The sequence below is a fragment of the Ptychodera flava genome, chromosome 6 (genome assembly GCF_041260155.1).
Source record: "Ptychodera flava strain L36383 chromosome 6, AS_Pfla_20210202, whole genome shotgun sequence".
Classification (NCBI taxonomy): domain Eukaryota; kingdom Metazoa; phylum Hemichordata; class Enteropneusta; family Ptychoderidae; genus Ptychodera; species Ptychodera flava.
This window is the reverse complement of record NC_091933.1, coordinates 20322261-20340393: the sequence shown is the minus strand read 5'-3', so window position 1 is coordinate 20340393 and position 18133 is coordinate 20322261. Positions and strand designations below refer to the sequence as shown.

The window sequence follows — 18133 nt, the reverse complement described above, 5'->3', positions numbered from 1 at the left end:
AAAGGAAGCCAAGATTCATCTTAGTTGCGATGACAAAAAAAGGTGTCGCGACGTCTTTTCAGTGGATTTTCTCATCGCACTTTTCACTATACCCCTGGATTGACAGTGTCAAAAAATACTTGGAGTATCTGCTTGAAGGGAATAAACATCACAGTAACAAAAAAACGAGCCATATTTCATAAAGAGATTAAAAAAAATTCCATCAAGCTGTCGCATCCTGGACAAAAAAATATCAAAAAGGAAATAATAACATGTGAAGTGGGATAAATATTGAGTTACAAGGGCAAAAATGTCCTCAACTGATCAGAGTGTGATAAATGTTTTACCAAAGTTCATAATCATAAATGTAACCATTATCTTGAAACATGCTGAAACTGTAGATTATCTAGGCCTCTACTCAGCAGCAAAAATTGGGGTACGTACTATCTTTTTTGAAAATTTTATTTCATTATTCGTTATTGTTTTCTCTGCAATGTTAGACCTGCTAGTACAACTTGGAGATTCAAATACTGCACGTTATCTCAGTACATCAAATGAATAGCCTCTTCAGATAAAAGTCAGAAAGATAAAAGATGAGCGATGGCCTCACCATTTTACCAAAAGATTTATTGATGGTGAGTAATCGCATTAATGTATCACAAGTTCATTTCTAAGTTTGCCCAGGATGCGCGTGAACTGCCATCATAGATCAAACTATATCTTTCTCAAAATTTCAATCCCAGAATTCATTTTTGTGCGTGATGTGAATTTCTGTTAAGCTGCATGACCCCCCTTAAGAGCGCATGAGACGTTAATTTCACACCAGGTTTCACTTCTGATCGTTCTATTTCGGTTACAGCGCTATATAAACACAATATTTGTATGCTTTGACTCGCACACCATTGCCATAGCAACGACACGTGAGGTGTCGGGCCATTTAAGACTTAAATATGAACAAAGATATGTGTTTGAATGCATGTAATCCCGTCACCTAGCTCTCCCTCGTCCCTATTTGCCCTCAACTCTATATTCTGGAATACGTCTATAGGTTATAGCAACTCTGATATGCAGTGTTCATTATTTCCCTGGCAGCTACTACACTCTCCCTTTTTTTCTTTCAGTTCCGGGAGATTCTGCAATGTGCCGACTCCTGGGTATTGGAAATTCCAATTGTGCCTCCTCTATTTTGAATTTTATGAAACCAGGTAATGCAATTCCCTGCATCGTTTCTCTGTTCGTTTACAAAAAAATCTGCATTTGTACAATGACTGAGGCAACTCTCGAGCTTCCGCGTAATTTTTTGTGAGGCCGCTTGATTGGGAGCCAAACCGGCCGTGCCCGTGAAAATTCCTGAAAATTAAGGCAGGGTAAATTTGGGGAAACCAAATTAGGATAATTTTGGGACTGCTGCTAAACTGGTTAAATTGGGCGCTGCTTTCATGTTTGATGTGATTAGCATTTGTAGAGTGCTGCAGAGAATTGACAGGTTCATCTTGCTTGCACAAAAACTCTCTCTCTCGTTTCGTTTAATAATTACGTGCAAGTGTGAAAAGCTATTCTGATTTGAAGTGCAACCCATGACCCTACGACCTCTTCATCACACATTTTGTCAAAGCGTATTGCACAAAGTGCCAGCTACTGTCACAATTGCAAGAAATTATTCCAATCAGCCAAATCTGTCAGATATGTATGCACAAACACACAGTATGTATTGAAAAAAAAAATTTCAATATATTCAAATGAGAAATGGCGAACATGACCGAAATACAGTTGAGCAGATAATCTTTGGTGTTGTCACTGGTTGAGCAAATTTGATACTGAGAATGTCCGTAAATTTCTGATAAACCATCAAACAGCTGTTTTCAACATATTCACCAACCAACTGAAGATGGGAGTTCTGGTGATGAAAAAATTGTGACTTTGTGAAATTAGTGATGAGAAATACGTGGGACTCCATTAAATCACTGTATATTGCTTTGTTCAGCCACTGAATGGTAAATTTCATATGTCAATAAAAATTGACATTTTGGAATGAATCGACCAGGAATGGTAATGAAGTGATGAAAAATTCAATTTCACAAGTAGACATAATCTCCAAGTTTCACTTTATCTGAAATGTAAATCACTTTCTGAATTTGAGTGTAAGATAGCAGATGTCGAACACATTTGCAAAGGTATGGTAGGTACAAGTTGGTTTTTTTTCCGCCCTTCCACAAATGACCAATGTCTACTATGGTACTGTACGTGTAACCTGCACAGTACATTAGACAATATTCCCAAAGCTTCATCATTGCACAAGATAACTTATCAAAATTTTTAAACTGAATCCAAATGCATTGTTTTCGCCAAGATTTGGGTATAATAGGCAAATGGTCTCGGAACCCCAGCAACATTTGTGTCGTCCCCTAACGTGATTGTGTAAAGGGGGAACCTCGGTAACATGACTGGGTTATCCCATAGTCATGTTACTAAGGGTGCAACCCTGTAACGAAAACGCTGAAAAGTCACAAGTTACGGAGAAAATTTCCAGTGAATACTTTAAACTTTTATGATGCATCTGAGGATCATAAAGGAATTAAACCATATGCCATCTGTTTCATTTTTTTATCGAATGAAGCAAACCCAGCCCATGCTGAAGATCAACTGATCATGCATGAACATATGAATAATAATCGTAACAACATTTTCACATATTTTGGAAACAAAACAATTCAATTCTTTGTCACTGCAGTCTATGGAGGTATCATGTATTTTATTGCTTTGTCATTGAAAACACTCTTTATTACAAGAAGTTTCCCTGTAACCTGGATTTTTTCAGGAAAACACACTCTTGATATAAATGCGACCAGCAAGAATGCACATTGAATTCAAGCATCATGGGTACCAAGCTATCATCCAATATTGGTATGATATCTGAGTAATAGACAGTAATTAATGCTTCATTACAAAGGCATTGTCCAAGCTTAGACATGGGGCACAACCGTGTGTCTGATTGCCTATTATTATAACAGTAATACGACTAATAAAACTCAATATGTCCTAGAAAAAGCGTGCCGAACACTTTGATGCACCCGAATGCAGGACAAAGATGGGCACAGCATGCATGTATAGTCATCCTTTGTGTTTGGTGTGTCACTACCGGAACATCATGCGTTGAACTCTGCCTGATTTTATCGCTGTACATCCATCAGAGCTGAAAGTATACAGCGGGCTGATCACTGCCCGTAATGATCACCGTTTGCAGTAAGGGCGTTTATGATCTTGTCCATTGATGGACTAATGCGATCAGGTACTATTGTACTTGTTCATCGGGATGTGACGGGGTCACATGTCAATGTACAAATACATCCCATTGTCATCCCGGGTAATCACATTGGGGTATTGATCTGCCAAACAATACCATTTTATTCACTTGCATTTTCCGCCAAGCTATAAGGTGCCAACTTCTATCACTTGCGTGCACGGTTCAAGGGAGACACCTGATTAACCCTTTGAGCGCCAGAGTCAGTTTTTGTTGCATTTATGAAATGTACACCAGTCAATATTTTTTGAGAGTTTTGCCAAAATTTTGATAGAAGACTGTAGGCAATGAAATTTGATGTACATTTGGTCCAAAATAATCAAAAAAATTACAAAACAAGCGACCTAGCGGCCGATATAGCTCCGCTGTGTTTATGTAGAGAATAACTATTTTTGACACATGCTGATGAAGAAGGTGGAAATCTTTGATAGCTCAATGCAGTGGCCAGAAAAAAGTAGCTAAAATAGCTGCAAAAATACACAATCGAAGATTTCATCATACTTTGAATATATCACATGGGATCATCCCTAAGAACATGTCAACCACAGCTATCTCATGAGTAATTTTTGGAGAATAAAATTTTCTGACCAAGAATGGTAACAATTGCCCCCAAAAATAAATTTGCAGATTTCATCATAATTTCAAAAGATCAAATTTAGTTCATCTATAGAAACCTGTATACCAAATTTCAAAGCTGTTAGAGCAGTTATGTTATGCTATGTTATATCAATTTATTAAAGTGTCATGTGTGGTCTTAAACAGCTTGGTTGCCTCACCCAGCCCCAAGGGCTTACAAGACACGAAAACAGTATATTTTGAGAAACACATTTTTTAACCAAAAATGGAAAAAAATTGACCCAAAAATTCAAAATTGCAGATTTCATCATAATTTCAATAAACATTATTTAGTTCACCTATAGAAACCTGCATACCAAATTTCAAAGCTATCAGATGAGTAGTTTTGGAAAAAGACATTTTTTGACCAAATATGGCAAAAATGCCCCAAAAATACAAAATACAGATTTCATCAGAAATTCAATATATATTACTAAGTTCATCTGTAGAAACCTGTATACCAAATTTCAAAGCTATCAGACCAGTACTTTTTGAGAAACACATTTTTTGACCAAAAATGGCAAAAATTGCTTTAAAAATGCAAATTTGCATATTTCTGCACAATTTGAACAAATCTGAAATAGATCATCCCTAGGAACATATGTACCAAATATCAAAGCTATCTGACTAGTAGTTTTGAAGAAGGAGATTTTTAAAGATTTTTTTACCAAAAATGACAAAAATTGCCTTAAAAATACAAATATGCAAATTTCACCACGATTTGAACAAATCTGACTGAAGCCACCCTAAGTAAACTGCATATCAAATTTCAAAGCAATCGGACAAGCGGTTTCAGAGAAGAAGATTTTTTTACCCGAAAAACACCAAAAAATGCCCCCAAAATACAAATATGCAAATTTCACCACGATTTGAACAAACTTAAGTGAGGTCACCCCAAGTGAGCTGCATATAAAATTTCAAAGCAATTGGACTTGCGGTTTCAGAGGAGAAGGCAATTGTTGACGGACGACGACGGACGACGACGGACGACGGACGACGACGGGAAAATCAACCTATTTGATAAGCTCCACGTCGCTGACAGCGGAGCTAAAAATTTATAAAAATTGATAAAATGTTGTACCAAAACTTTGGTGGGAAAAATTACAACACTCAAAGGGTTAAGAAAGCCTGCAGCCAATTGGAAACAAACAGCGTGCATTTGCAACGCCATCTATGTCAGAACCATACCCATACAAAGCTATTCAGGGGGGAATTGGGTGGGTTTTGAGGCAGAGATGCTGATACTAATGCTTGTTCACTACAATACCAAAATGCAGGTAGGAAAGCCACTTTGCATGGACCTAGCAATCTGAGAGTCCAGGAAAAACTCATTACTTTGATTGCAATAAAATATTTATCAAGGGATATCAAATCTAGACTACATCATAATGAGAAATTTATGAACATAAAGTGAACTGTTATTAAGGCAGTGCGCCTCTGGCATTCTAATTGTGATCAATATCCGTTAATTAAATTTTTAATATTTTACCAAATTTTTTCATAGAAAGCAATATCACATTACATTCGTATGTATTCTGATTTGCTAGAAATATTTATAGAGCTATTGATGAAATGTGAATAGCAAATTCCTGATTTGAAACAATTATTTTTATGATTTCCTTGCAAAAGAAAACAAGGCTTGATTTTCTGAGTGATTTGCATGATAAATGGTAGAAATTATGAGGATACGTACAAGACTTGTGGCCAAGCTAATATCTCAGATAAGAAATGATAGCCGTGGCTTTTGATAATGCCGTTGTATTTCCACGATTTTCTATAAAAGAAGTGCATGTTCCTCACTCTTCTCCCAATAGTACATGTCGAAAAAACCAGACATTAGTTTTGCTTCCTCAAGGCATTTTTCACCGTACGCAAAATAATTTCTGAAAAAGTTGAAAATGATATCATTGGACTTAATACACATACAGGCAGTCTCGACAAATTGAAAAAAAAAGGCTTTTGGACATGATTTGCGATTCGAACGAGACAACATATTTTATATAGAAGAAAAAAAATGCAAAAAAAATATATCAAAAGTTAAAGCTGATGAACCTTGACATTAGGATGGAAACATCCACAGCAGAAAGGTACATATTTTCCAGAATTGAAGACTGAATGACAAAACCGGAATGAGACAATAATTCCATGAAATATGTGATTTCTGTCCAAAATCCCTTGATTTATACACTGAAGTGCTAAGAGGATTTTCCGTGAAATGTCTTTCAGTTTTTACGATGTCAGCTTACTGAGGCATTATTCAATGCTGCTTGACACGTCTGCGTTGCTAAGTTTGTCCATCGGAGAGAATCTACGACACCCACAGACTTCAATTTGCGTATTCTGATGAGATTAATTTTCTCGTAAATTGCAAATTGTCAAAACGGACAGTGTATGATATCGGTGGAAATGTCTGAACCCCTACACACTGTTGGTGCTATATGGTCTACACTCTTATCTGCAACAGGCCTTTTTTTTTCAAATCATCGTATGCACTTATTATAATTCACATCATTACGGTGTCTCCATCATCATCTTGGGGAGTGCCATGCTGCAAAACAACCTGGGGACAAAACGAGCAAACAGCCATTGTTTTGCAAATTCATCCAATTGTGCGATGAAAAGCATCTTTGGAAGGAGCGACGCAATTGGTTCAATTCTCTAGGTTTCCCTCGGCATGGTAGTGGCGAGAAATTTGACTAATTCTAGCATTAAGGAAAGTAATGCAAGTGTGTGATAGGTGAGGTGTTTACGACAACATTATGGATATTTTGATGCGGTTACTTGTAATTGCCACCTCCATCTATGTTGCTACGCCTGTATTGGTAAAACAAATTCAAAACAAGCTATTATGATATTGTTGGTACAAACAACTTTTTCACAATTTATTAATAAAGACCAGGCACATTTCCTTTGCACTAATGACTATGAAAGGCATATATCTCTGTACAACACAGAAATTTCATTGTACTAGACCTGACATAGATGAAATACCATTATGCTTTTTTGTAGATGACAAAACTTGTGTTGCTTTGTTCATGTATATCTGGCTCAGATTGTTGACAAAAAAACCCACATAATTTAGGAGCAAAGCAAAGACAAAAGTTTGAAAACAACAGTGTTTGATCTAGACAGGGGGATGGGGTATTCCTCCTCTGTTGGCATGTTGGCAATCCCTAGTAATTTGTCAAGGGGGCACCCCTCCCCTCAAACTATGAAATGGTGCCAGTCACACCGTAGAGATATTTAAGCATAACACATGAACTGGTGAAATCCCCCCTAAATTTTCTAGTAAAGGGGAAAATCCCCCCTGTTAATACCATCCTCGATGAAACACTGAAACAAATGACATGAAACAAACAAACAAACATGCCATTATGAAAGCCAGCCAAGTTAACTGAATGTTCTTATGGAAAAATACAGTAGGGTTTCATTGTGACAATTCTACAAGAAATTATGGTAGTATCAGCGGATTGAGTGTGTTCACAGAAGCTTGCAAAATTCAGCAGATGTAGGTATAATGGCCTGTAAAGGACGATTGATTAATTCACATTGAAAAAAAAAGAAGCCTAGAGCACTGTGCCATCTGACAGAGCCTGCTGACTATTGTCATGGCGACATCATCCATAAATATTACGGCACAGGAAATATAACATTATAATTAGTAATTGTCCGGGTAATGGTAGCGAAACAACCATTATTGCACATTAGTTTCTGCTATCAATCACGCAAGGGGGAGAAAGTTTTACAGAAATTAATGATGCGCCTGTTTTGTTGAAAGATGGTTCAGGCAACATCACTCAAATGACCTTAGAATAGACTTATATGACAATGTGATACACTTTTCCTACTTAAAATGTACATAAATGATGAATAATTAATGTTATGTGCATTAATAACAAAAAATGGGGAACTGAAAGCATTGAAACAGAAGGGGGAATAAATTCCCAAATCTTGCAGTAATGCTAGGCAAAATCCAATTGTTGGAAAAGGCATTATTTCCTCGTTGGTTTGTGAGTTATCTGATTAAAGATGTAGTGGCATCTTTTGGTAGTATCTCCTTCATGATATTACTGGTGTGTAAGTACGACACAGACATCTATCATCCTCAGTGTAGTGCTTCTCTGCAAATAATGCGCCCAGAGTGTGACATCAGATCTAATACAGGAAATTAAAAAGGCTTATTGTGTCACGAGAGATGCGCGGCGAAAGTTTGCACACATAACTTATATGTGACACCAGCGTAAGCTGAGTCACTTGGAGAGGGAAGTCGACAAACAGAAGGTGTTTAAAGTGTTGTTCTATGAACACATTGCGTGACTACTCGGCAGTCTCGTCCTCAATCAAATGGTCCGTTCACAATGACCAAAGCTGCGATTGCTGGCAACTGTGCAAATATGCGGGAAAAGTGAGATGCTTTGTAGCTGTGTAACATTTTCCGGGAAAAATCAATATTCCGATTTGAGATCCCCTCTATTTTTGACAGGCGTACAACCGGGCAGAGTAATGATGGAATAGACCATCACAGACACGTCTGCTGCAAATAGGGTTTTCAGTGTCAATAAAAAGAGTTTTTTTTTTCTCCTTTGAGCTGCAGTATGGTTTCTTTGTTGCCGGCAGAGGAGTCTGTTTGAGCCGGCTACCGAACACAAGCACTTGACACAACTCCTGAGAATATTGTAAACACTGCTCTCTTTGTGCAAGAAGGGTCCACAACATCGCATCAACAGAATACACTGTTTCTCACAGCATATGGTTTTGGTGAGAAAAGAAACACATTGTCCCTCTCTTTCTTTTATGCCGCAGACATCATTTTCCAGTATGGTGTGAATAAAATCTCTCTAAATCCACATCAGGGGTCAAAGATGAAGACTTATTCACAAACAGTTGTTTTTATTCACATTTGTCAAACTCACAAAAAATATAATTGTACCCCAGATTTTTTTCTCAGACTGGCTGACATACAATTCATTTCCCATGGTGAAAGAAAGCCAAGCATGGCAAAGAAAATATATTCCAATGGCGACCTGTGAATGCGCAAGAAATATGGAAATCCCTGAACAAGATTTTTGGCATTACAAATTCTATGATTGGAAAACAAAGAAGGGCTGTGCAACATATGTGTCCGCGGCTGACAATTCATGTTTATCAATTTCTCAACACTCAAACATAAATTGATTGCAAGAGACCCAATTTCAGTTGCGGAGGCAAAAGAATGGATCACCAATATTTTATCAATAAAACTGCAAGCACGGCAATCACGCGAGCCATATTGAGCAGATTGCGGGGAGACAGACTACGTGTCAATTTTAGCCGATGCATGAATTTTTTACCTCAATAAATCCTTCAATTACCAAACTTTGAAATTAGAAACTGTAAGCTGTTGTGAGCAGACCGTGATTTCTCTGTTGTTTGATGCGTCTCGGTACCTGTGATCAAATTTAAAAGCTTTTGCAAGATATGGCATTGTTCTTGAACTGAGGACGAATCAGGGCGATTGCTTGCTATCGACAGATACCATCCCAACAAATGATAAATCCAGCAACCCTTTTTTCAAAGCTGTAAAGACTGAATTTTCAAAATGCATGATTTTGTCCCGCTATTCACTAAAAAAAAAAAGGGTCAAAGGTCGAGTTATAATTATCATCAGTGGACACATTTCTAACATGCTTAACCTGCAAACTAGGGCTGATCATAACTTAAACTAGGGGTCAAGAGAATTATTAGCTATACTTTCTGCTTTGACAGATATTTAAATCCTTTGAGAGTTGCAAGGATCACATTTTTTGACACAGCATATAATATAATGGTTACTTTTATGTTTTTTTTCTGTTGAGGGCGCTTTGAATTTCACTTGACAACCTACAGAATTCCTCCGCTCAGCAAGTGAATGTGCTTCTTTAAACATTTGCTTTCATGGACAATGTCAACATGATACCAAAGTGTATAGACTGGTGTCTGTTTGTTTCAGTTGTTTGTCCAACCATAGATGAATTTTCTGAAGAGTTTCAATTTTGATAATCATCAAAAGAAGAATTTTGAACTATGCTGATTACCTCCGTATAATTTGTGATCTTGTTGCAGGCTTTCTTTTCATGACTGAATATTATTAAGGTAGTATGTGCCTCGAAAGTGAAAGACTTCAACTTTTGCTCAAATTTCCTCACTGAAACTTTCAACCATTCTCTTACCAAATCAACAATAACATCACAGGCCACTTCATGCAAAGTTTGGTAATAGAGAAACAAATTGTCTAATATTTACCGATTTTTGCAATTTGAAATGGCCACCACCCTTGTGTTAAATCTACAGGGGAAAAATACAATTTTCAATTTTCGAAAAACTAAGACAGTCAATGAGACTCCCACAAGTGATAGATCGGCAAAGAGTTGCGAAAATTTGAGAGTCTGAATATCTGTCCCCAAGGCACATTCTACCACTTTACGCAAGGACACATATCACATTTTTGTTTGGCTTACCCAATATTGACTGGCTGAAAAAATTCAATTCACAAACAAAGAAAACAGAGATTTTGTAAATGTATCTCTAGGTCTAGATGTGAAAAAATTTTTGATTTACAACTTTTTGAACTACTTTTTTTAGGCATTGGCTGTACAGTGTAAGATGACTATGGCAGTATCAAATCTGCAAGTGGTTTCACAAACAAGAGTTCAAGGCTGGGGGATAGCGATTATTATTCAGAACTGCTGCTACTACTTAAAAGACAATCGGTAGAGATATTTAGAGTTCTTAATTTCATGGCAATCACACGGTGCAAGTCAGACATCCATCAAATTAGTCCACTCTCCGCTCTGAATCTAATACTCTCCCTCTTCAGGACAGGTTTTTATTACTCTGCGTTTATTGCTGAAATTCTCCATTCTTTCCTCCGCATCAGTAGCACAAATTACACCGTGTTGCCAAACATCTTGTCCTGAATGTAAATTTGAAGGTGATAAAGGAATGCACGGAGTTGCTTCATGTTGTATTCTGTGTCACTGTCACTTCAGATGACAGACCATGTTTTTCGATGCGTGTGTAGAACAGAGCTAAGACAATACCAGAGTTCAACTCCCTTTTTGGAGGGCCGCGAACCTGACATGATTTTTTTAAACACAGTCTGACCTTGTCATGTCATTTGCAAGAGGTACGACACAGATGCACAATTGCAGGCACACACTGAATTCGTTTGTTCAGTGACACTGCCACTACGACTCAATGAGTTTCTGTCCACTTGACGATCACTCATGCTGTGGGAACCTGAAGTTGTCAGCAAAGAGAACACGGGGGCTGTGCCAACCGAAAGATGTCAATAACCAGCGGCTCCATCATGTCTTTCTAGTCAGATACGATTAAACTGCACATTTATACAACTGGTATACATGATAAAAGTTGTTCTAAGAGACCTAATGAATTTTTCTTTCCACCCTTGCATATTAGAAACTCCCAAGTTTCCTTTATGCAGGGACTGACATATTCCGGTGTCTCCTGTTATGGATTTCATTTAACTTGTAATGTTGCTTCCTCAATTCACAGTAATAGAATAAACTCAAGAGAGAAGATGGGAATGCAAAAACCTGAAATTTCCACGGCTCGCTCCGGAGTTTAAAATTAGAAACTTATTTCCTGTGATCAATTGGATTTCTTGGAGAGGCAAAATGAAATTGCCTCAGCTTTCTTGAAGTCGAGGTACGGCAATCAATGCAGCTTTGCTAACACAATATCTCTTGACTTTGTTGGATTACTAATAAGATTATTTTGAGAAAGCCAGTCGGAAGAAAGGAAAAGTGTCAAAACTGTTGCCTCGCTACGCTGTGATGAGAATTCAATTTACTCGACAAAATGACGAAGATGAGGTTCTAGAATACACGTAAAAAGTAATTTTCTCAAAGCCATTGAGTGAGTCTACAGTGTGTTATTCCTGAGTTATTGAAATAGAATGCCACTTGAGTTGAGTGCATTTAAGTTTATTTTCTGAAAATAATGACACAGCGTAAGAAAAACAGAATAACGCTGCCTGGATTAGCACTCAAAGGTAAATATAATCATCCTCAGTGATAATTTTAATGCTGAATTGGAAATTACGATCAGAGATGTGGGTGGAATTCCAAGCATTTAGCAGACTGTATAGGCAAACTGATATACGCTTGTAAAAATTTTGTTCGACAAGACTTACAACTGCATACAAATACAATTTACTCCTGCACAGCTACTCATACTAGTACTTTTGCTCAAATATCTGCAAGTCAGAATTAATTAGAGGTAATACTGTGTGATGTGATTGCATTGTGAGACATGAAAGGGAAAATTTCTTCGTTGTTAGTGATAGCGCCCTCATACACACTACTATACATTTCTTTTGTTTGAAGAACAAGCCCTCCCAACACAAATTCGAGAGAGAATGACGGTAATAATTGCCACAAACATTACTCTAAGAGAAAGATTGATATGCTAACTGTTGTTGTAGCAAGGTTTGTGAATCAGAAATTCCTGTTTGGTTCTGAACTTACCAAATCATGGGTACTGTTAAACTCTTTTCTTTGGATCAACTCCACAAGTGCCAGTTCCACATTCCAGTTTTCTTCCAGTTAGAGAGAGCCTGTTGTTTGCAAACCACATGTAGGCCTTGTCAGCCAGGCCAGATACAATAGGTAGTTTGGTAAAACTCCACAGCCAACCAAGTCCAATGGCTGAATACATTTGTCTCATCGCTTCCACCTTTGTGTACAGCTGGAAAACAATGTAATGAATTTAAAAGCTGTCTTTGGACTCCTTTCTTTGATGGAAAAGTCTATTAATTATTTATCAAAAGCCTATAAGAACAATTTTATTGTCAAAATGACAACTTGTAACAACGTTTACAAAACAAGAAAAAACAGGTATTAATGAACATGATGCGAACAGATCTTCATCCATTGAGAGATACCACCAAATTATTTCAATAATTATGTAAAATTGATAATATTATAAATCTGGAAAAGTCACATTTTGAATGGACTTCTGACATTGAAGATTCCTTTCACTGTCTATTTTCTATTTCAATGCTTTGGAAAATGTTGTCATCCTTGTACATATACATACTGGTAGATAACAGTACCTGATAGAATTAGAAATGGCCACTTTCATAGATAACAGTACCTGATAGAATTAGAAATGGCCACTTTCATCGTAAATATACCTAATTTTGATTGAAAATCTCTCAGAATTTTGATTGTCAAAACAGCTTAAGTACTCGGCACCAATTAAATTTTTTAAATAGACCATAAAAGAAACGTTGTGTATCCCTTGTCAACTATGTTGGTGTAAAGAAGTGGCTTTGTGCCGCAGAGTAACAGGCCATCATACCAGTGCAGTGTTCAGAAAATTCATCAGGCCCATAATTTAATTGTCAAGCATGTATTTAGTTACAAAGTTACACTTGACCATCTTACTTTACTGCCTGATATCAGTACTTAACCTATGCCAAAACATGTTCTGGCAAATTGTAACAAGGAATAAGCATGTGCCATGTTATAATATATATTATATACCCCTGGGCGTAGGGCTTAGGGGAATAGCAATCTGTTTCTGGTATGAATGGCGCCCTCAAGGTAATCAACTGACACTATAGCCCTCATGACCAGGTAATAGATATTTATTATAGCCTAAACAAGGGACTGTGTGCCCAAGGACAGGTGACGATTTGCCAAACGGAAGGAGGGCAAATGGACTCCTGCCTCGAGGGAACACTGCCCCTTATCTGGGTTGTTTTTATTACATTTCCCTTGTACATAGTTTTCACTCCAAATTTTAGGTTTATTTGCAAATGACAATCATAAAAAATAGTATGTTTTTCATAATTGAATGGCATATCGGTATATTTAAATAATTGTAATGCGGTTTATCCATTTGTTGTGCAAAATTTTCTAAAAAAAACAGATTTTCTATGAAAAACAGGTAATTTTATCATTTTTAAATCCTAAAGTTGACAAGTTGAAAAAAGTTCAGGGTCATTTTCAGTCAAATGATGACTATATGGCCCACGACGTCACCAAGAAATTACCTCTTAATTCTATAGGGCATGAGACATTTAATAATTGAGGCATGTAATAAAGTAATTGGGCGTTCAAGATGGTCTTTGCAAGTGAAGTGTTACCCTCTTGAATTCAAAACTCTTTTTGCCACTAGAAAGTTCTAAGCTAACAATTCAGACATGAGGGACTTTAGAATTCCTCCTGGCTCTCAACCAGCTCTGGTCTTCAGACATGCCAAACATTTGTGGATTTCCTGGAATTTAAAAACCCTGGTTGCAAAAAGCTTTCACACCTTTCCAATGTATCAAAATGTACTTATGCAACACTGCACACAATGGTTTCTTCTTTGTTAGTAAAATGCAAAATGGTACAGCAATTGGGGCTGAAATGAAGTTATCCAGAAATCCCATAATTGAAATCAGATCACCATGCCAGGAATTTAATGTACGCCTGTGGGACCACAAACTTGTGATGAAAGTGCTGACGCGGTCAATGTCTTGACATGATGGTAGGGTTCCCCAAACGGGGATTTTTAGGGGTTGGCCACCCCTCTGCTTTTGGAGCAATCTATTGATAGGTTAATACCCATACAAAAGAATACAATTTCATAACAATATGATACCCAAATTATACATTGATATGTAAATTGGCCACCCTTCTGTTTTTCCAAGCTGAACACTGGACCATCTGCATTCCTCTCAGATTTTCATTGTTTCTGTTAGATGGAGGAGATGTTTGCAGGTGAAACTTAAAATTACAATATATTGTATGACGGATCAGAGATGCCAAGGAATCCTTCAAAGCACTGACAGTTTCTAAGGGACCGTCTCAGATTGTCGCAGAAGTTCAAGAAACGAAATTTCTTCGTTTAGATCAAAACCCCCTCCCCCCTCCCCCTAAACGAAACTTCAAAAGTGCGAAATGTTCATGTCTGCCAGAGAGTACGATGTTGCATTTTGCTATAGCTACTAAAGACGTGTATCCCTCGCCACATTACAATTAAAGTAATCGGTCAGATTTGAGTACTAACAGGGCTTTTTACCGCATAAAAATTTCATTTTATTTTACTTTCCCTTTTTGCATCTCTTGTGCTGTTCTTTGTCTTTGTGAACACCCAATTGGTACATGGTAGGGGCGGTAAATAAGCGAGAAACTTTGACAAGGGGGCCCAGGCATGTTCAATCATATTCAAAATGACTATGACCAGGTGCATAACAAGTGAGAATAAAGACATCTAGTGGTTAGAGCAGACGCTTATAAATAGCACATTTAAAAAAATGGTACTTTTTGTCTTTGTATAATTTGATGAATGAAATGTTTAGGATACAATGTTCCTATCGGTAAATTGTGTTTGGGGCACAAACGAGATGGAAACAGTGACAAATTTGTTGGCACGAGTGTTCAGTTTTTCTTTAATTTAAAATAAACACACGAAAACTTGTGATCACAAAATAAAAGTGCGAAAGTGAAGTTCACTAATTGAATGGAGGTCAAACCCCCTCCCCCCCCCTAAACGAATAAATTTCGCTTTTTGAACTTCTGCGACAATCTGAGACGGTCCCTAAATGTCTTCATTTTGCATGATTTCAGTTGAGCCTGACCATGGTTTATGTTACTTGTTGTAATTTTTAATTTGAAAAAACAAAATTGCTGTGGCATTTCTTCCCCTTTGTGTGCCGGTTAGACATCCAAAATATCTCTCTTTTTTGAATACATGCATCGATGTTGGACAGCTTTGAAATACAACAAACACTATCTGTAAATGTTTTGAAAACAACGGAAAATAATAACTTTTAAAACATTTCGATGTTCACTTTTCACAAAGTTGCAGTATGGTTACTGCTCACTTGCAATAAAGAAGCAATACACACTCCAAATTGTCACATCATCTGTGTATTACCCAAAGAGTCCTATATAAGCCTACTCAAACTGGTCAATCACACAGCAATACCGAGATTGTTTGTATTCTGGCATTTTAGGTTTGCACTCTTAAACAATTTTGACGATTTCTTGCAAGTGACATCAACAACCATTGAAGTGCTTTGACTTCTAGAATACATGTACTTGTGAATTATTTGTCTATCTGTTTCATGATTTGTCACATAGAAACCAAGTACATTTGAGAACTCCTGACAGGGGGACTGTGAAAAATTACAGCATTGAAATATCATGTCCTCTTCTCTGGATGAAACACAAACGCTAACAGAGGCCACACACACACACACAAACCATAGACCCTTGAGAAAAGTTTTTCTCAAGGGTCTATGCACAAACATACAACAAGAAAGAGTGTGACAGTGAGTTGTTATGGCAATGTTGCTGAAACATATTGACTGATACAAATTGGCACTGATAGATTTACTTTTTCACTTGTCCATTAACACTTGTGAGTAGCAGCATAGACTGTAGAAGAAAGACGCTTCTACTGACTATGGTAGCAGGTACTGTCACTAATATTATTAATACCGTATACGGTAATGACATTTTATGGTCTGAAAGCGTGAAATAAATGATTTCATACTCAACTTGTGTCAACTGATGGAAAGATAATAACCTATCATTGACACAACACTTTCAGCTCTACTTCAAAAGTTTGGAGAGACAAAACCTGACGTGCAAAACTTCACTGGTATCTACGGAAACCAAACCTCATATTTTATGCACTTATATAGCATGTTTCATATATAAAGGGTTGAAATCACTTTGAAGCAACTGCAGAGTTTTTTCACAGGTCATGTATTTGTGCTCACATTTGATGCACATGATTTTTACACACTGTATATTGTTTGGAGTATATATAACTCGACACAAACAGGTATGATGCTTTGAGAAATAGTCTGACACACTTAACGCATACAGTCTTCTAAATGCCGTAATATTGAAGTTCTCTGTGTTGATTAAAATACATAAGTTTCTGTTTTACCAGAAAATGTGAATAAAATGTATATTCCAGACTCACCTTCTTATCTGGTCCGATAACATGCATAACGCCCATTGCCTGTTCGTAGGATATATTGAGATTTTCTTCTGGTTTGAAGTCGGGTTTTGTAATGTCAATTAATTGCAACCTCTGCTTCTTTCGGTCTAAATAACGGAGAATGTTTATCTCTTTCAGACATAGAGGGCAGTCTCCATCATAGAGAACCTGTCAGGTGCAATCAGAACACATATCATCATAGACATTGGAGGGGAGACCCCTCTATTGACTACAAAAGCATCAACAGCACTGATAACTCTGGGTGATGACAATGCATTGGCAACACAATCAGGTTTCTTGACTTATTTTTTCGCTGCAAAGTGTACTGCCTATGGCGGATAGCAGTGCAGAGCAGACTAGTATAAAAGCCCAAAACTTGTCCGCACTTTGAGCATTGCAGACACAGGCTTTTGACTCAATGAAGATGAACCGCCAGCCATATTCTATTGAATCAGTGATGGCTGGCGGTTCGCATGCATTGAGTCAAAAGCCTGTGATTGCAGATATGTGTATTATTATTTATATGTACTACCAGGATCTACTATAAGCTTGTATGCATGCTGATTCCCATCAGCTACTTGTAATATTTTGTAGTTCGATACACGGCGAAGGCTGCTGTATAGTGTATGCATTTCCATGGAGGTATGAAGAAAGAGTCTCCATGGCATATATATGCATGTAGCTTGCAGCAGCCTTCTCTGTGCATCGAACCACAAGAGACTGCGATGAGACAAATGCCCAGAAAATCAAATGAGCAATCAATCGGACGTTAGTGTCAAACGATATTGACTGTAGACAACAGAACTTTCATGGACATGGTGCTCTGTCACATTTTCCCGAATGAGTATCTGAACATTCTCATTGAGAATGGAGCCTAGGACTTGAAGTTGAATATGACGAGATCTGCGTTGAATATGACTCGATCTGCATAAAGTTGCATTACTAGGAAGAATAGTCCAGAACAAGAACTCTCCCGAGTGCAACATTGGTTTTAGACAATTAGCAGTTAAAAACCTGAAAAGTGCCGGCTGGTTCATCGAAATTAAATTAGTGCTTTGGAAGCACAGCCTTCCTGATGTCTATCAGCTTTTTCAAGATCCCCAAAAATTACACACATCGAACAGAATTGTAAAGAAGAAGGTTAATATCTATTGGTAGAATCAACTATAAGAAACTGCAAAATTGAAATCTACATTAAAATACATGAACACTGATAAAAGAATCGACAATGGACCCCATCTAATTTGGTCA

General features: G+C 37.3%; 1 protein-coding gene across 3 annotated transcripts in view; it reads right to left on the bottom strand.

The window, feature by feature from the left end:
• LOC139135100 (uncharacterized) overlaps positions 1-18133 on the bottom strand; it is a 38816-nt gene that overhangs the window by 19482 nt on the left and 1201 nt on the right. For all 3 annotated transcript variants that reach the window (XM_070702333.1, XM_070702334.1, XM_070702335.1), the window contains exons 2-3: positions 16865-17050; positions 12403-12622 (exon numbers count right to left, since the gene is read on the bottom strand). In XM_070702333.1, the coding sequence (XP_070558434.1) occupies positions 12419-12622; positions 16865-17050 (390 nt within the window). In that variant the 3' untranslated portion in view covers positions 12403-12418. The remainder of the gene's footprint in view (positions 1-12402; positions 12623-16864; positions 17051-18133) is intronic.